The sequence below is a fragment of the Oncorhynchus masou genome, chromosome 25 (genome assembly GCF_036934945.1).
Source record: "Oncorhynchus masou masou isolate Uvic2021 chromosome 25, UVic_Omas_1.1, whole genome shotgun sequence".
NCBI lineage: Eukaryota > Metazoa > Chordata > Actinopteri > Salmoniformes > Salmonidae > Oncorhynchus > Oncorhynchus masou.
In genome coordinates this window covers 38495968-38515767 of record NC_088236.1, presented here as the reverse complement: position 1 = coordinate 38515767, position 19800 = coordinate 38495968, and the positions used below count along the sequence as shown (strand labels likewise).

The 19800-nt window shown below is 41.6% G+C and overlaps 2 protein-coding genes across 15 annotated transcripts; one reads left to right on the top strand and one right to left on the bottom strand.

The window, feature by feature from the left end:
- Positions 1-1529: 1529 nt before the first annotated feature.
- LOC135514292 (cyclin-G2-like) lies at positions 1530-9138 on the bottom strand. Its single transcript, XM_064937670.1, has 8 exons — positions 8929-9138; positions 4844-4973; positions 4595-4732; positions 4128-4378; positions 3909-3987; positions 3716-3814; positions 3255-3457; positions 1530-3034 (listed from the first exon to the last, which is right to left on the bottom strand). The coding sequence occupies exons 1-8, from the start codon at positions 8964-8966 to the stop codon at positions 2920-2922; spliced, it is 1053 nt and encodes a 350-aa protein (XP_064793742.1). The 5' UTR covers positions 8967-9138; the 3' UTR covers positions 1530-2919.
- A 490-nt stretch (positions 9139-9628) lies between these two features.
- On the top strand, positions 9629-19586 carry LOC135514291 (coiled-coil domain-containing protein 158-like). 14 transcript variants are annotated; one of them, XM_064937664.1, is made up of 23 exons: positions 9638-10059; positions 10209-10263; positions 10439-10581; positions 10790-10986; positions 11152-11261; positions 11398-11704; positions 11811-11887; positions 12051-12161; positions 12341-12455; positions 12768-12887; positions 13124-13321; positions 13439-13891; positions 14159-14327; positions 14822-14965; positions 15974-16086; positions 16302-16478; positions 16614-16697; positions 16819-16938; positions 17272-17420; positions 17880-17929; positions 18138-18314; positions 18522-18626; positions 19449-19586. In XM_064937664.1, exons 1-23 carry the CDS (start codon positions 9951-9953, stop codon positions 19532-19534), a joined length of 3369 nt encoding a protein of 1122 aa, XP_064793736.1. In that variant the 5' UTR covers positions 9638-9950; the 3' UTR covers positions 19535-19586. The 14 variants fall into 14 exon arrangements, 9 of the variants coding, with proteins under 9 accessions (XP_064793740.1, XP_064793741.1, XP_064793739.1 ...); XM_064937660.1 differs by having other exon boundaries at positions 17859-17929; XM_064937665.1 differs by lacking the exon at positions 17880-17929 and adding an exon at positions 17673-17686.
- Positions 19587-19800: the final 214 nt, after the last annotated feature.

Here is a 19800-nt window from a genome sequence, read left to right as displayed (position 1 = left end):
AAAATAGCTTCTCAGCAAAGAGCAATTTCTCAAGCAATAATTTCCTTCAACTGTCTGCGCATGGTCTGAGAGGGAAGGGGGAAAATAACTGTTATTGGCAGAGAGGATTGGTCTTTAACTAATTTACTGCAGGCAGGCCAAAACTCCATGCACCAAAACAGGCTGACATTTTCAAACAGCTCTTACACTGAGAGGGCATTATCATGTTCATAGTATTATTCCATCTTCATGGTGTGGAAATATATACAGTGCATTCGGAAAGTATTCAGACCCCTTGACTTTTTCCAAATTTTATTACGATACAGCCAGAACGAAAACCAAGCCATGAGGTCGAAGGAATTGGCCCTAGAATTCCGAGACACAGATCTATAGAAGGGTACCAAAACATTTCTGCCGCATTGAAGGTCCCCAAGAACACAGTGGCCTCCATCATTCTTAAATGGAAGAAGTTTGGAAGCACCAAAACTCTTCCTAGGGCTGGCCGCCTGGCCAAAATGAGCAATTGGTAGAGAAGGGCCTTGGTCAGGGAGGTGACCAAGAACCCAATGGTCACTCTGACATGGCTCCAGAGTTCCTCTGTGGAGATGGGAGAAACATCCAGGACAACCATCTCTGCAGCACTCCACCGATCAGGCCTTTATGGTAGAGTGGCCAGATGGAAGCCACAAAAGGCACTTAAAGGAATCTCAGACCATGAGAAACAAAATTCTCTGGTCTGATGAAACCAAGATTGAACTCTTTGGCCTGAATGTCAAGTGTCACGTCTGGAGGAAACCTGACACCATCCCTACGGTGAAGCATGATGGTGGCAACATCATGCTGGGGGGGATGTTTTTCGGTGGCACGGACTGGGAGACTAGTCAGGATCGAAGGAAAGATGAACGGAGCAAAGTACAGAGAGATCCTTGATGAAAACCTGCTCCAGAGTGCTGAGGACCTCAGACTAGGGCGAAGGATCACCGTCCAAAAGGACAAGGACACTAAGCACACATCCAAGACAACGCAGGAGTGGCTTCAGGACAAGTCTCTGAATTTCCTTGAGTAGCCAAGCCAGATCCCGGACTAGAACCCAAGCGAACATCTCTGGAGGGACCTGAAAATAGCTGTGGAGCGACGCTCCCCATCCAACCTGACAGAGCATGAGAGGATCTGCCGAGAGGAATGGGAGAAACTCCCTAAATACAGGTGTGCCCAAGAAGACTCAAAGCTGTAATCGCTGCAAAGGTGCTTCAACAAAGTACTAAGTAAAGGGTCTGAATAATTACGTAAATGTGATATTTAATTCTATTTTATTTATTTATAAATGTGCAAAACAAATTTAAAAAAAACTTTTTCTTTGTCATTATGGGGTATTGTGTCTAGATTGATAAGGGGGAAAAACAACTCAATCCATTTTAGAATAAGGCTGTAACATAACAAAATGTGGAAAAAGTCAAGGGGTCTGAATACTTTCCGAATGCACTGTATAAAGTACTTTAAAATCATTGACTGCACTGGGCCTTAACAATAATAGGGAAAACACAACAGGGTTTAAAAATTGTAATCCTTTTATTTGCAGGGTTCTTTTTTCCAAGCAAACATGGTTTGTTTATAACAACATGTTGATATACAGTAACATAAAATGGCTTATTCACAAAGAATGATAACACATTCACTTTTTTAAAATAATTTCTTATACAAGTTATGTAAATGTGTTATTCATTTACATATAAATATTTTGCACGTGTACTGAATCAACAATCACCATCATTCTCTAACAGAATCCCATTGACATACTTCCATACAAGTCACCATTAATAGCATACTGTATCGTCCTGCATATAATCTCACAAACACATTACAATAACATGGTGAATTGGCAACTACTACTTGAATACTATTCTATAAAACCGGTAAAACTTGCACAATGTACCGATGTTGGGTATTTCCCATTGATTGAACAGTTAGTGTGTGGGACGGACATCCTAGGTAGAAAATTATTTTGCCATTGTGCTTAAAGAGATAGTACACCCAAATGACATACTGTATTGGTTTCCTTACCCTGTCTATTGACAAGGCTTGACAGCAATCCATTTTTGGTTTAGCATCCCTAGCACATGCTAAAGTTTTAGCATTTGTGGAACAAATCTAATGTTGTATTTTTCATGCAAAATGTTCAACACATCTAGAAGTGACTTTGTTGAGCTTCATAATCAATTTGAGATACTTTTGTATGATTTGGTGTAGATGTGCAAAAACACCTAATACCAATGACTTGAATGGGATTTGTACCACAAATGCTAAAATGTTAGCATGTGGAAACAGTGCCAGGGAAACTAAACCAAAGCATGGATTGCTGTCATACCTTGTGCATAGACTGCTTATTACACAACAGGTAAGGAAACATGTGTCATTTTAAATTTGGATGAACAAACCCTTTAATGACAACTGGAATGTGTCAAGTTTTGACTTAGATTGACACCAGGAACATATTTAAAAAGGCATTTTAAGATCTTATTGCCAGTCAGCTGCCAAGATATTGCAATTTAAATTCCACTAAGATCTATCTAAAATCATAACAAAAAAATGTAAAACTGGATTGGATTAACACAGGCACTTGGTAGGTCCTGTCATTCAGTATTTCCAGAATACATACATATGTAGCAGAGGTGGTATGTTGAATACGCTCCCGTGATCAGTAAACTTACTTTGGACCGGAAGATTTGTTAGCTTCCACACCTAGGCTTTAGCTCAGAGGTCTAACAAGTCGCACAGGCAGCTTGAGTTAGATACCCATCTGCCACACATTCTGTATAGTAATTAACATAAATGTTTTACGAACGACAAGGAAAGTTACATTTAGGGAAAAGTTACAGTTAGCACCCTGGTTACACACACAATCCCTATCGAGAATTGAAGCTCATCAAAAAGAGAGGAGTATCATTTTCTGCCCTGGTTGCAAAACTCTGAGGGGAAGAAGGCTCCCTCTGCGTCACTGCCAGGAGAGCCGCACAGGCTGTCCTCTTCACAGCTCATATCCTCACAGGAATCCTCACTAAATATATGCAGGGGAGAACAGATGTAATCATTACCATCTTCAGATTAGTGAGTTAACTTTTCTTTCTTCCCTGAAACATCATAGCAATGTAGAAGTTATGTGGTGCATTACTCTGCAGTACAATTCAATAATGAGCCTTCATGTTCACACACAGTAGCTCTAATGTAGTCAAATGTTATTAAACAGTGAGATGCATTAAAAGGGGCTGTTTGTTTACCTCTCACTTTCATCCCAGCTGCCCTCTGGAATAGTCGGCAGTTCAGGGACACTGAAGTGATTAGCGTGCAAATTTTGGGCGGTTCGTCTGGACACGATCCACACCAGTTTTTTGTTGTCTGGTTTGTTACATTCACTTGAGCGGTACTCAGTCATGCATTTGGCCACGAGTCCCCTCCAGTAGAGTAACTCACTGTCAACAATCTGTGAAGGGAACAGGAAACATTTGAGAAGCTGGCGGAAGACATAAATAAATATAAATAAAGAGAGTAGTCATCCAAGCCAGAAGGTGCTAGTTTCATGTAGCATGTTGTCAGATGACTTCACTTGTTCAGTGCCAGGGTAAAGTATAATGCCAGTGTCAGCCTCAGTGGGTCTTTGTATTCTAACAATATAATAACTGTCATTGGTCACAACACCGTCATATCTAACTGAGGGCTATGTAAGTAAACTGTATAATACCTTTAAGTGCCTTTGGAGTTCTTGGACAATTTCCAACATGGCAAGAGACTGGAGGGCATCAAATTCCTGAGTAATGACAGACAGTGCCAGCACCGATGGCTGAAGAAAAAAAATGAAAAAACGTATCAGTCCTACAACTCAAAGTTAACATTCTTGTCATTTAAAAGTGTATTGGCCTGAGAATAATTCTTACTTTTGCTTTAGAGAAAATAAGCTGGCATAAGCAGGCTTTTAGCTGGGCTTCCAGTCTTTCAATGCTTGGGATCTCCCCCCTTAAAATAAAGGGAACTCTCATGTGATCCTCATGTCAACTGATCATTAGGATATCAACTTTACAGCTTCTAGCCATTGGAAAAATACATCACTGATGGCATAACGCGAAAAGTGATCAATTGAGAAACAAAGTGCTCACCTTTCTGATGTAAGTGATACAATGACAGCATGGTATAAGTGTAAAAAGGTTAAGGCTGTGATGGCTTTGAGCTCCAAGTTGAGTTTTTCAGAGATGATCTTCTCCATTCGGCTGAGGTCAGACACAGTGAACTTGCTTTGGCTGATGCGGATGAGTTCATGGGTGGGTGAGATGTTGCACTCGTCCTCAACCATTTTGGCAGCAATATGGAGACAGGAGACTCCAATACAGGGCACGTGCTTAGGTTGGACCTGTGAACATGCCATTATAGTGATACACTAGTCAGCATTAATGGGCTACTTCTGCAGAGTTCGATTATAATTAAAAACTAAATAAAAAGCATGCAAATTTACACAACGTAAACAACAACACAGGTATCTAACAATAAAGAAAATGCATACAATTTGCAATTATGTAGAATATTCAGTGTGACCACATCACAAAACAAATATCTTTAAAATACACACCTTCATAATGGCTAAGAACCTATCCAGTAGATTGACAGCTAGGACAAATGTCTGGGTGCTGAAACCAAAGAAACTGGCCAGGCTCCACAGGTCTTCAACTTTGGCATTTCTGCATTTTGCAGAGACTCCATTGTGATTCTGAAAAATGAATGTTAAACACCACAACAATACATCAAAATAGCACATCAAAACACTACTGAAAGGTAAGTACAGTATATTGAACTGGGTCACTGGGATAGCAATACCTACCTCTGCTGCAGACTCCATTATATTGAGGCCAGTTTCCCTTGGTAAAAAGTCTGCTTCTTGAGCAATGTATGACTTTAGCTCTTTGACAAGCCAACATGTTTCATTGTCAAGGTCTTGAAGATCCTGCATCCTGAAAAAACACATTTTGTTGTGATTAGATCCAAAACAAATAAACTGTAACATTTCCCTCAGAGAAAGGGGGACTGTTTTACCCCACCCACAGGGTATCAAAATGTCAATGGCAGCCACCCATAATCATAGCTAGCTAGATTGCTAGCAATGTTTTACAATAGGCCCAATACAATTCTTGAAAACGAAAAGCATAGCATTATTGATAATTAAAACAGTGACAAGGAAAGGTTTCTCAGTTGTAAAAATAAAAACAACAGCTAAACACAAGAGAAAATAATCGGCAATAATATTTTGTTCAGATCAGATTTTGGATCCATGATATAACACTTAAGCATGACCACCTGTCAACATGTGCCTTTGAAATGCTTGGAATTGGTCATTTCAGGTCAATGTGAAAATGCCATCATCTGAAAAGGTTCAGTTATCTGATTTAAGTCACAATTTCACACATCTCTGAGCTCACATGCTCGATATTGTACAGTTGAGAACACAATCAGAACTCAATTTCACTTTTTACATTTGATCCAGCTATTTCAGTCAGGACATCTTCTGTTGCTGGGATTTTAAAATATTTTCCCCTTTTCACTTGCCCTGCGCCATGAAGCTGTCGGCAGTAGGTCAGATTTATGCAGCAGAATAGAGCTCGCCAGTGTGTAGTCCTGAAAAACGGAAATTAAATCTCTGGTTCGTTCAACCATTCCTATGGGGGAAATTTATGGGGAAAGACTGGGTTTTTGGGATAAACGCCAAAAATAAGGTATGAGGTTAACACAGGCTCAGAAGATCTTATACGTTTTGTTCTATGAGATAACATCAGTCAGTTAACATGACCTTTATGAATTATGAAGTATAATTTTGATTACATAAACGCTTCAAAATTCACAAAAAGTTACATTAGATGATGAAGATGATGATCACGTAGAACAAAACGTATAAGATCTCTGAAGCCTGTGTTTACCACAGACCTTATTTATCACAGCTTTTAGCCAACAAGCGAAAGTTAAGTCTGTTGCATGCTTCCCAGTCAAAACAGTTTTTTCGGGCTGTTCGAGCACACACATTTTTTTCTTGAGGCAAGTCGAAGTTCGGCAATAGTGTGCAACTGCAACTGTCTACCAGTCGCCCCCGCCTCCCGCTAGCACAGCGGGCGAGAGGCTTGGACAGCACCGTGTGCTAGCTAACTTGCTAGTTAGCGACACCTGGGGCGAAAGACGCCATCTGCCCGTGTGTGCTAGCTACCATTGTCGACCGCCCAGTAAACAATGGACCTGATCGGACAGCTCAGAGCTTCTGCTCTTTTCTGTCCATAAGAAACAAATGGATTGGTGGAAGAGGCAGGGCAGGGCAGGGCAGGCCAGGAGCAAGGAAGGAAGGTGTGGTCAAGCAAGGCATCCCCTGAGGCTAGATGCCCTAACGTTTTTATAATTGTCGGCCGCGTCTCTTCTGTGGGTTTTATCAGCGGTCGGCATCCAACGTCATAGTGCATTACTGCCACCTATTGTGTTCCTGCCCCTCCCGTCTATGTACAGGAGATGCAGGAATGTCCCAAATTGCGGGACGCAGTTGCACTCTTCTCATATTCTGTAGCCGAAGCCTACACCCCTTCTTCGGTGATTGGTCAACAGTACTACTCCTAGTAGGTGTGGGAACATGAAGAATGTGTTGTCATTCGACGAGACGGCTAGTTTTCATGCACCAAACATCTTAGCGAGATGTAAAATTGCGTGACTAAGACCTCTTCGGCAAAAACTTCCAAATTAATGACAGATTTCTTGATTTATCTTAGATTAATTCTTATTATTTTGAGGAAGTGTTTCTGGTTATGTTGTTGCTACAGTGGTTCAAGAGGAACAAACATTAATATTGATGCTTTTTCAAATATTTCAAGTGAAGGTCTTTAGGAATTATGCGAGCACAGACGGTTGCTGTTAACTAAACATGACACAACGATTAGGTTCCAGTTTAACAATGTTTAATTCATCGTATTTCCACAGTACATAGTTGCCATTGCACTCAGGCCAGACCCATCTCCAGTGAGACTCTTGCGCAGGTGTAGCCGATGTGAAATGGCTAGCTAATTAGCGGTGGTGCGCGCTACTGGCGTTTCAGTCGGTGACGTCGCTCTGAGACCTTGAAGTAGTGGTTCCCCTTGTTCTACAAGGGCCGCGGCTTTTGTGGAGTGATGGCTAACGATGTTTCGAGGGTGACTGTTGACGTGTGCAGAGCGTCCCTGGTTCGCGCCCAGGTCGGGGAGAGGGGACGGACGTAAAGTCTATACTGTTACACAGGCGTACTAAAAACAGAATGATAGCAGCATAATGACAGAAATATAGGGATACTTAACAGTTGCTTCGCCTTGCCAAGTTCTGATAGGAGCGAATGGAACCTATGAATGCGCACGCCTTAAGCCTTCGTTAGTGCCTACAAAAATACGCCATTACGATTGCTCTTAATGTTTTTCATTTAACTAGCTAACCGTAATAAAATCACTTCAAACGTCACTGCTGTCTACAATTATCTTTATTTAGGGACAGTGCTACAGTGGTAAGAGTATTTGAGATTGAGAAAAAGATTTAAAGGAATTTTGCCAGGAGAAGTCACATGGATATCCTTGGTTAGCTAGCTTAGACACATTAGGGCTAGCTAATGTTTGCTAGGTAACCGTTTGTTCAGAGTACATATATAATTATTTATTTTTCAGGGTACATTTAGCATAAAGGGTCTAGCTATAATATTTGATCCGAAATATAGCTATATTATTTTCATGTTGTAGTTAGTCACGTTTTGGTGGTTAGCTAATGTTAGTATTAGCTGTTTAAAATGGCAGCCTCATCAAGTTGATAGGGAATTCACTGACTGCTAACTAACAACTACATCATATCTCATTATCTGCATATAAGTGATCATTATTGACAAACGTTTATTCCCCACATATTCTCACGTCAGTATCATTAGTTTTCATTTCTGATCCAGAAAAGGACTCATAAATCTTAGCAGACTAAACTCAACTCCTCAATTTGAAATGGAGTTGAGCAGTGTCTTAGGTGGGTGGACTGGAGCACCAATGTCACATAAAATGTCATTAAAAAAAACAACTTATTTCAGCAACCAAAGAATAGCACACAATTACACAGAACAATCTTGTGTGTAATTGTGGGCTATTTGGGTGCTGAAATCAGTAGCTAGTTTAAAAAAAAAGTGAAGTCGCCGCTCAACTTTATTGTAAATGCTGGAGTTAATCAGCTAACAAAAGCCAAATCTGTAACTTGTGTCGCTTTCAGTATTATTCTTTTAATTTTGACCTGAAATTATGTCCTCAAATGATGTTATGGACAGAAATGACATATTCACCAAAATGTAGAAATAACAGCCAAATGCAGTGATTGACAAAACTGCTGATAAGGCTTATTTAATGAAACCTAAATTAACATTATTATTATATTATGTTTTATGGTTTACATGGAGACCTTTGCCTGCCATCTTTAACATTATTTCTTAAGGTATCCTACAAAATATTATTGATAGTAGAATGGATATATTGAAAAGCAAGCAGTCTCGTCTCATAGGCGGGGCACAATTGGCCCAGTGTCGTCTGGGTTAGGGTTTGGCCGGGGTAGGCCGTGATTGTAAATAAGAATTTGTTCTTAACTGACTTGCCTAGTTAAAAAAATGTTAAATAAAAAACATTGAATGATTACTATATTATTTAGCTTGCTGCTAACGTTAGCTGGAAAAAAACGGTCGTATATAGGTCACGTATATAGGTGACATTAGGTGACATTATTTTTGACGCAATTAATTAACGTTAATAATCTTTAATGAAAAACGATCCCATGTATCTCAAAATTACATGCTAAGAGTATACAGTATACCAGCTGCAAAGCAAAAAGGGTCAACAAGCTAGGCTAGCTAATGTGAGCTAAGTTTGCTAACAAGACAGAGTCATTTCGTACCTTGCCAAACGCTTGAAACAAGACGAATTTGTGCACATATCAAATCAGTATTCACATTTCCATTTCGATTATGTTTGCTATAACGTAAATTAACACTATGTTTCCTAAATGGTAATCTAATGTAATGTTGGTGTTGATAATGTCCGTCTTGAAATAAATACAACAACGCTTGAACCACAGAACAATGAGAGATATTTCGACGAATGTATAAATGTGAAGCTTCCGCTTGGCGTTTCCAATCACTACCAAATATGATAGTGAGAGGAAGCACAGTGGCCGGTAGTGGGAGAAGATGGACCAAGATAGATTTTGTCCGACATTCTGCACATTTTCTCATCGATTACACATTTGATCTCAAAAAGGTTTTATGTTCTTAAAACTATAATATGTTATGAACAGAGTGGACTAAGTTTTGTAGACGTTACCCTTTGCCACATAAAAATAAATCGCGTTGTTTAGAAGGAGTGCAACGGCGTATGTCGGTATTGTACACGCGCACTGCACGGAGTAGGCGTTTCCGAACAAAACATACAAATACTTGCTAGAACTTACCAATAGGATCTCGCTAGCTTTGGCTTGGCTCTGCCCACGTCCTTGCTTGTCCTGCCCACTATGACTCATTTGTCCCCATTGGAAACAATAGGCTGTGGTCTATCTTGGGTTAATTATAACATCTTTGCGGATTCAACGACTGTCGTTGTCTCGTAAACTACAACATCCATCGGGCACCGGTGGATGACAACAGGTTCTACGACCCTTTAATATTTTGTATTTAACAGTAAAGTAAAACATCTTTCTGTTCGTTCTTGAGATAGTATCTATAAAGTCAGGAACAAGTTTGGGGAGTTAGCTAGCTAACGTTTCTAAAATCCACCAACTCTGTAGAAAGCACGAAATCAACGGTTTCCATGGCGAGCGATTAAGCTTCCCTAACGTTATAACGTTAGTAGTTACTTGTAGCTGCAGGCGCTTGTGGATTTGCACATGCTATCTCACAAGGCTAGATACCTAACCAACTGATAATGTCATCTGTATCTCAAAATTCCATACCTAAAGATAGTGATTTATCTATCCATAAATCGTCTGATTTTTTTGATGATGGATTATTGCACGAGATTTCAACAACAACAAGTAAGTCAATTAACCTGACTAGCTAGTTATAACGTCGTTAGCTAGCAACGCTTATTTGTCATAGTGCTGGTCCCTGGCGCCATCCGCAGTGGCAGTACTGAGCCACCCTCTTTGGCTATCTAATTAAGATAACTACCCCTACCTTACAGGTACAAATGACACCAGTACTGCCCCTAAAAGGTACAAGAATCTGGATGAGTTGAGGTAATTTTTCCACTGAGTTTCTCTAGCTAGATAACACGTTACCTGTTAACTGCCCTACCTCCTTTTTCAAAACACTGGCGTTAGCTACCTACCTGTATTTAAAAACAGTCTGCCTTTTGCACCATGAACCGTTATCCATTTGGAAGCGAATTTGTTAGGTTGGCTTTCTTTACAGTGAGGAGCTCAACAGACGAACCAAGGAGACCCAAATGCTGCAAGAAGAGGTGGAACATGCAACTAAAATTACCATGGAGAAAATGGGACGCACATTTCCCAGCAGCTCACCCTCACAAATAAATGACTTTCCCATTTTTATGGGTGAGTATGAGGTTTTCTTGTGTCATTAATAAAAATATAGCCATTGCAAAGCGTATACACTAGCTAGCTAGTACTAGCTCTATACAGTAACACGTCAAAATATGACACTAACCTATTTTGAATTCTGGAGCTACCTGTAGTACTTTGCTGTGATACGTTTTCCCTATTGCCCCCTTTTTTATTTCTTTTTATTTATTTATTTTTAAAGATGGTTCATCGGAGGAGAACTCAGAAGTGCTGTCTCCATACCGACCGTCTTTGATCCAGCCTCTTACATATGACCATGATGGCCTGGATCTGATGGTGGTCAGAAGTGGTGTAACCTTCCCCGGGAAAGATGTTTTGGAAAATGTAATAGAGGACTACTCTCAGCAGGTGTCGGAGCTCCAAAAGCAGCTGAGTGAGGTTAGTCTGAGATGGAGGACTATTTATTTTCCTTTCCTGCTGAGAGTTGTTGATATAATCTGGTTGAAGGAGGCCTCCTGAACTAAGTTATTCGATTCAAGAGCCATGCAATTCTGTGCCACAGAGTTGCCATTGATTGCAGCACATTTGCTAATACTTTTCCAGATGTGTGCTTTTCATGAACAGCAGAAGTTCAAATTGCGTCAGTCCATCATCAAGCTGCAGACAAAGTTGCACGAGGTCCAGACTGAGAAAGATGCCCTGACTGATCTAAGGTAATTCATGCTAAAACCCTTGCAATGTAGGCCATTTGTACTGTATACCTTTGGACAGATCTCAGCTCATTTTAACTGTAAAAGTAAGGAAGTAAAGGATATAAGTTGCGTGAATGTTAATTGTTTTGTCCCTCAGAATGAAAGAGAGCAGAAAACAGGCAGATGTAATGGGGAAAATGCATGCAATAATCAGAGCGCTGCAAATCAATAAACAGACAGGGGACCAGAGGCTACTGGAGGCTGAGGAGGAAGCAAAGTCACAAAGCAGTAAAGCAGAGTCAATGGAGCGTACACTACAGGAGGTTCACTCCACACTGTTGGCTTATGAGAAACGGTGTAGAAACTATTTGTACTCCAACCATGACGCACTGGGAGTTGCGGTGCAGAAAGTATTACAGGACTTGGAGCATGAGAATCGCAATCTGAGAGAAAGATTCCTGCTGGTAATACAATCAGTCTTGTGTTTTATGCCACTCTAAACACTTTTGTCAAAGGTTTGACGTGTTGTTCTTGATATTGTATCTTTCTATTCCAAACTCATTGTGCCAGGTGGAAGAGCAGATGGAGACTCAAGAACAGAAATGCCAAGATAAAGCAGAGATACGGTTGAAGGAGCAAAGGGAAAGGTACTTTTTCATTAACTTTTGACAATTCTTGCCTCAGTCACTTGGGTTACCTGGGATTAGTCATTCATTCACTTCTCTGATTTAAAAAAAAAACTGTAAGTTATGTTTACGACAAGTTCCTTGAGGTGACATGTCAAGTTGCCTTGCTTGGCTTGCTTTCCAGACTAGAGCAGCTTATTACCAGTCATGACCAGGAGGTGGCGATATTGACTGAGAAATTGAGCAGCTCCAGAAGCAGTGCCTCCAGCTTGTCTGTCCAGGTGGAATTGCTACAGTGAGAGACGTTAATTAACTCGCAATACAATATCTACACATTCCCTGAGTTGAATTAAATTTAAAGCTCTCTTTCCCCCGCAAATTAATTATATCACCTATATTTTAATTTAGTTGTAAAACATCAGTCTTATCTTTCAGAAAGTGTCCAAAAACATGCATTTATTTCCTTCTGACCAGAAAACAAGGTGAGAGTCAGGCTTCAGTGCACCAGTCTCAGGTCAAGGACTTGGAGTCAGCTTTCTCCATCCTGCGCTCCGATCTACTGGATGGCCAGCGGATCCATGAAGACAAGGTAATGGCTACATATCTCTATTGTGTTTTAAATGATTAGAATAATGATAGTGGCCTTGGCCTATTCAAACAGAAGTTTAGGGTGTAGACATTGTAACACAGGAGGTTGGTGGCACCTTAACTGGGGTAGAAGGGCTCGTGGCAATGGCTAGAGCGGAATAAGTGGAGTGGTATCAAACACATGGTTTCTATGTGTTTGATGCCATTCCATTAGTGGCGTTCCAGCCATTATTATGAGCTGTCCTCCCCTCAGCAGCCTCCACTGCATTGTGAAGGTTCTGAAGGTTTGGGTTGTCATGATGTTGTGTGCCAGGTGAGTGCTCTGGAGAAGCAGTTGGCTGAGGCCCAGTCCCAGGTGGAGGAGGCCCAGAGAGGGAGAGACGGATCTCTCCAGCAGGCAGAGGAGCTGGACTCTCAGCTCTGCCAGCTCACGGTAAGACAGCCCAGCCTCAGACATAAACAGGGAGGATACAGCCATAGTGTGCTCCCTGCTGCTGTGGAAAAAGCACATTGCACATTTTTTATATTCCAACAAGCCTACATCTATCAATGTATTTGATATATAAATGGTAAAGTGGCTTTGATAAAAAAAATGTTTTGAATAAATCCAAACGTATGAACACAAACTGCGATGAGTAAGAGTGTGTACTGTGTTACGTGTGGGGTCAGTCAGAGCTCCGGCAGGTCCGTGAGGAGTTGGCCCTTGAGAAGGAGGAGACCAAACAGCTGTGGGAGTGGGACACTGGTCACAGTGTGACCAGCGACGGGCTGCGCAGGGAGCTGGAGGAGCGACGCCTGGGGGTGCAGCAGCTGGAGGTTCTGGTGGGATCTCTCAAAGATGACTGCCAGGCACAGATGGAGGCTCAGGTGAGAATTAAATGAAAAGCCTTGAGCTGTTTGTTTAAATGTTGTTTTTTTTTAAATGAAAAATGAAACCAAGGCCTTAGTTGTCAAATACTTATTGTTTTGTATCTCCTCTGCCAGTTGTTAGGCGAGAAGCATCAATGGGAGCAGCAGGAGGAGCTGGCTGTGCTGCGAGGGGAGCTGAAACTGACCACAGACCAGCTAAACAGGGCCAGGGACGAGGAGCTGAGACTGCAGGCCCTACAGGGGGACCGGGACGAGGCGCTGAAGAGGGTCCAGGCGCTGCTGGAGGAGAGGGACAGAGAGCTGCAGCTGAGGCAACAGGAGGCGCAGCAGGGCCGGGCCAGGCTGGAGGAGGCCCAGGGCCACTGCCAGGCCCTCAGGGCAGAGACTGAGGTGCTGAGGCTCAAGCTGGAGGACCGGGAGAAGATGGTGAACCTGCTGCGGCTGCAGCTGGAGAGCACCACCCAGATGACCGTACAGCATGGACGTAGCATTGACTCCCTGCATGACGAGAAGAGCCGCCTCAGCAACCAGCTCAGTGAGCACAAGCTGGAGATCCAACAGCTAAGGGTTGGTTTGTTAGTTAGCTAGCTAGAGTTAGTTGACTACTTAGTTTTGATCATAGTTTATTTGCATCATCCTACTTTCATTTCATGGTTGGTCATTTCCTCCACCTCTGGGCAAGAGGTCATACAGGCTGCTAAAGGGAATCCTCATTTAACACCAATAATTGTTCCTTGTCTTGGATTATAATACTCCAATGTTTTCTTTTTGGGTGTGTTTTCAAAGCTATCCTACCAATAATGTTCAAACCCTGCTGTGTCCCACCCTGTACAGACAGACTTGGAGCAGCGTGAGGAGTGTTTGGCAGTGCTGGAGAAGGAGAGGCGAGTGCAGCAGGCTGGCCTGTCCGAACAGAGCCACTGTGCCAAGGAGCTAAAGCTGGAGAAACAGAAGCTCACCGCTGAGCTAGAGATGCAACGCATGCAACTGGTCACCCTCACAGGTACACTAGCTGTCATTATAGATGGCTTTCATATGAGAATATTCCCCGTGCACAGATAAAATGACGTACCCACTCTGTCAGTTCTTTCATCAGCAGGATAATGTTGTGGTTATCCGTCTTGAGGCCGGCCTTCTAATCAACATAAACGATTGTGTTGACGTCGTGTCCTTGATTTAGCCAATTAAATGTTTTACTCCTGTGACCAAACCGTTATTTGTTGACGTTTCTCTATGAATTATGATCTTTATTAATTCTGTAATATTGAAGACCTTTCAATGATTAGATATAACGGCATCCATTTCTCCAGTCTTTGGGGTAATACAGGTCTTTAGTGGCAAAAGGCAAGAATAATGATGAAGTTGCTACACTGTGTTGGAAAAACACTTCAGCATGTACTGTATGTGTTTCATGTTCATCAAGCCTTTATTGTGCTTTGTGTGTGTGTGTGTGTGTGTGTGTGTGTGAGTGTGTGTGTCCATCTGTCTGTTGTCCAGAGGAGCATGAGGAGTTGAAGAGGCTCCACAGCAGTAAGAGTGAGGAGCAGGAGGGTGTGGTGGTGAGTCTCAAAGCCCAGCTGAAGACCACCCGGGCTGAGATGGACCAGGCCAGGAGGGCCCTAGAGGGGGTGGACGGACACGGTCAGCACTGCACATCTGACAAACATCACGGAGAACATTTATAGTATAGTAGAGAATTTTGTGTTTGTATGATTATGGGAAATATACACTGTGTATAGGCATGAGGTTTTTACTTGAGAGAACTGACTATTGAAACGGATGAGTAAAGAGCTCTGGAAGAAATCATTTTTAAAATCCCAACCAACATATTTACAGACTAACCCATCTTTCCCAGTACACTACCATTTTACTATTTGATTTTCAATATATACATCTGTTTTACTGTGGTGTCTTAACGATGGTCTGAACCTCTCTATTTGTACCATTTCTATTGAGATTGCCCCCGAAAATAAATTGTTTATCTAAGAGTATAATCATATTTTCCATTGTTTGATCGTGGTTCTTCAGATCTCCTAACAGTACTGTTTGTAGGTCCACACAGACATTGTGACTTAACAACCAGTCCTGGACCTGACACCAAAAGTGAGCCCCCGAAGGACAAAACCAAAAGAGATGATCTATTGGTTCTGTTTCCTAGTGGCAGAGTCTGTTCAATGCCCCAATATATTGAGCCTTTTTTTTGTGGCGAGAATTTTATATAATAATTTTAATTGAAAACAACGGATTTTGATGTGTCAATTTGTTTTCTCTATCAGTTCATAAACCCAATGCCTTGGTATAGTTGTCAAACCTCTCGACCTTAAGTAAAACTGATACATTTTACAATTTATACTAGTCATTTTAAGCCATGCATGGATTTTCTTTGGAGGCAGGCCAACAAATTCATTCCTTTCTCTTTTGAGCAATTGCCTCTTCCATTTTTGTGGTAGAGCTGCGACGAGTTTGTTATACGTTTGTATTGGGCATACACCTTTGTTAATAGTTTGTATGACAATTTGGGTGTAAATATAATTTCAGTAATAATGTATTAATTAATTTTCCCCCTCCATTGAGTAGACAGAAAGAGATGAGAGTAGATGAACCTTGATTGACTCGTCCTCTCTGACCTGCATCCCCTTTTCTGTCCAGGCCTGAAGGTTGCCATGGGAATGCAGAAGCAGATAAAAACTAAGCGAGACCAGATCCACTCTCTCCAGGGCCGAATCCAACTACTGGAGGAAACCATAGACAAACTGAGCCAGGTAGGAACACCTGACAGTCTGCTTTAGGGATCCATGATGCAAAACTCTAAATTCTGAGTTAATCCCCATTCTCTCACTATTACACGTGCCCTGGCTTCCACACAGAAAAAAAGGCCTGTGTCCTTAATTATGTAGGGATTTTAAACAACAAGGGATTCTCTTGTTTACTTAAATGTATAATAATCTGCCATTCAATATGGTCTCTCTCTTCCCAGGAAAAGCATTACCAGAGTCTGGAGAGTAAGCGTCAGGTCCAGGAGCTGGCCTCAGTCACAGAGGAGAAGAGACAGATGGCAACTGAGTTGGAGACCGTCCGTTCCCTGGAGAGACTGCTCAGGGAGAAAGTGGCCAAACTGGAGGCGACCCTACACAAGGTGGTGTGGCACTACCTTGTATGTAAATTCGCTTCATCACACAGTATGAAATATATATATATATATATATATATATATATATATATATATATATATATATATATATGCTTTGACTGACCCCCTTTTTTTTTTTACACTTGCTACGTTCCTCAGATGTCTGGGAGTGTTATTGACTGTCAAGACTTCATCCAGTTGCAAGAGCAGGCGTTTGTGCGGCTGAAGCTGCAGCATGCTCAGGTACAGTTCAGTAAGACGGGTGTCCATTTGCCTCTATAGAGGTCTAATGCATATGATGTCTTGTTGTTTTCTGTCTCTACCTTTTCTACTGTGTGCTTTTTCAAGTGCTGTGTCTTTTCAGCAGGAGCTGCAGGGTCAAAACCTGCGAGACACAGGGAATGCTCAGCGTTCTTCCCCTACAAGCCCAACAGCCCGGAATGCACTAACCTCAACCCAGCACCGCTCTAACTGCCTGCTAGAGGTAAATCAATACAGAAATCTCCTACAAAATGGCTCCAATCCTCCCAGGGCCTTGCTTTATCGCTGTTTATTCAGCTGTGGAAAACAAAGATACAAGCTCAGCACATCTGACTTCCCCAAAATTAAAAACACACCCTGATTGCATTCCTGTGGTAGCACGACAGACTCGCTCATCAACCGTTTGACTTGACTCGGACGGATTTAAGCCAATTTATTCAAAGCATGGAGGGATTCCAGATAGTAAACAAAAGATTTATGTGTTGAATATACTGTAATCCTTATTGGTATTGGCCATAATGGTATTTTACGCAGCACCTCTTCACCCCTCTTGCAGTTGAAGTCGCAGCGGCTGCTGGAAAGCCCCACTATGGAGCTGCGTTCTCTAGTCAAAGAGCTGCGACGTGTGATTTCTGAGAACCCCGGACCACACACCAGCATTATCAAAAGGACGTCTGCTCCAGAGAGAGTGCACAGGACCACCCTGTAAGTCTGTCCTCATCTATTAGAGATCACGTGACCATTAGAGGTCATGATGTTACTAGTTTTCACCCCACATTTTATAGTGTGCGCCAATCTGTTTATTTCACAACCACGAGTGACCTTTTACGCAAATGTTTACAAAGATTGTGTTCTATTTGGTTCTCATTCAACCCATTAACTAAAATAATGTGGAGCCTCTTTTTTAAACGTAATGAAGTCACCAATTGTTTTACAAACAATGCCAAAACGACAAAGGGGACCTATAGCAGGTAAGAGCATGTATCCTTGAACCTCTTGTGTCTGACTGCCTGAGCATGGCAGTTGGCAACCGGCCCCTACCTGTGTCTTGGCTTTTCTACTCCTCACGCCTTCTATGCACACATGCGTGTGCAGTGTCTGTGGCATCGTTCTAATGCATGTTTGTGTATGCAATATGTGTAGTGGTGTGCCTCACCTCCTTAGGACAACTGATCTGGATGAGCGGAATTTAAACAGCACCTTCTCAAGCGAGAGTGAGTTTGTCTTTGTTGGTACGACCAACCACTTATACACAGTTAACAAAGCATGTGCTTAATTTCCCTTATTTCACACATTTCGTATCACTCTTCGAGTCTCCTTTATCATCCCTATGGTCCTCTCAAATGTAATATGATTAAGGAACACACTATTTTGATCAGTTAATCTTTCCTCCACTTTAGACATCGTTTGCTATTTCTACAGGCCGGGACTTCTCTTTTGTTGCATCTCTGCCTTGCTACACATCGTCACCTCGAGCCATGGCACTGGGCCACACGTCCCCTGTACACTCACTCCTGACTACTGACCACAGCCCCACGCATCTACAACCGAGCAGGCCTCTGCCTCAGGCAGGAAGCCCTGTTGCAGACATGTGCACCTGTAAGTCCAACTGCCTTCAGTGTTATTACACCTCTGTTGTGTAACCAATGTGGGAGATGACCGAGTCCTTCTTTGCACCAGTTAAATGGGCTTGAAGTTCCTCTGTTACTACAGTATGTCGTCATAATAATGGTTGAATTTCTGAACTCTAATCTGTTGACCTTTTGAGTGCGTTTACTTGTGGTTTCACTTGAAATGTTTGTCCAGTGGCCAATCCGCATGCTGAGTTGACAGGACACACATGCAAGCACTTGCAAGGAAAACTGGACAGCCTTCAAAACATGGTGGATGACTTGCAGATGAAGAACCAAGGTTTGTTGAGCCAAGACACTGTTTTTTGAGTTCATATGACTGTTGTGCAGTGGTCGGTGACTGACATCCGTGCTAAAGAACTGAATCTGTATTTAGTGTTGAAATAGCCTAGATACCAATGTTGTCCACACTCAACAGTTGTGAGAATCCAGACTTATGTCTGTCCTTCCCTGCCTCGTGTAGCAGACAAATATTTTAATAGGAATGTAATCAGAAAAAAGAGGATATTGGCTTGGGTAGGTCAATTTCATGATTGTATAAATAGATGGTTTATAGCTGACAACGTCACAAACGATGCACACGCTTCAATGGGGCAGAAGTCCGTGACTTGTTGTGATTCTGGATGGCCAGATAGCTACCAACAATGACAAGAACCTGCCATGTGGGGAATCACAATTGGCTTGTTTCATCTTATTCTTGATACCATGTTTTGACTGATTTCATGTCAATGCTAATATGGATAAAAATTCACAAGCTAGCTAACCAATGTATCAATGTTTTTGTGAGACAATAAGTGCTCGCTCATTGTGCAAATGTATTTATGTTTTTAATAAACATTGGAGACAAAATATAGTTGACATGTTATCAACAATCTAAGTCAACCTGTCTGTTTTGCCCCATTGTTGAACATGCATCGCTTTTGTTGCTAAACAACCAACCCGTAAATGTAAAACATAAAATAAATGTCAGAAAAACATTAATTCCTAATTAATCCGGAGAAATTCCATTTGCTGTTTGTCCGATAAACTGGATTGTCCTAAAGGTGGAATTTGACATGAAAACTCACTTTTTGTGGGAAACTTATTTTTTTACTCTCTACAGACATGTCCTCTATGATAAAGGGTCAAGAGAGGAGATTGATGTTCAAAGACAAAGGGAGGCTTTATAACAAGCAAGGCTCTGGGTGAATTTCCACATGTGTAACAAAAATAAACTTGTATTTAAATGAAGGCACTCTGATTATTGTGAATTGTCTTTTATTATTAATTGAAATTGCCAATGTCCATGGCATGTTACTTTCAACACAGCAAGATTGGCACTAAATATGATGACAGAAGGATAAACAATCTCTTTTTGTTCATAAAATATGTCATTTATTCAAGGTAACTGAGGATGATCTGTGATGTACATGCATTGACAGACTGTCAATGTTTTCTAATCATGATCTGGAAAC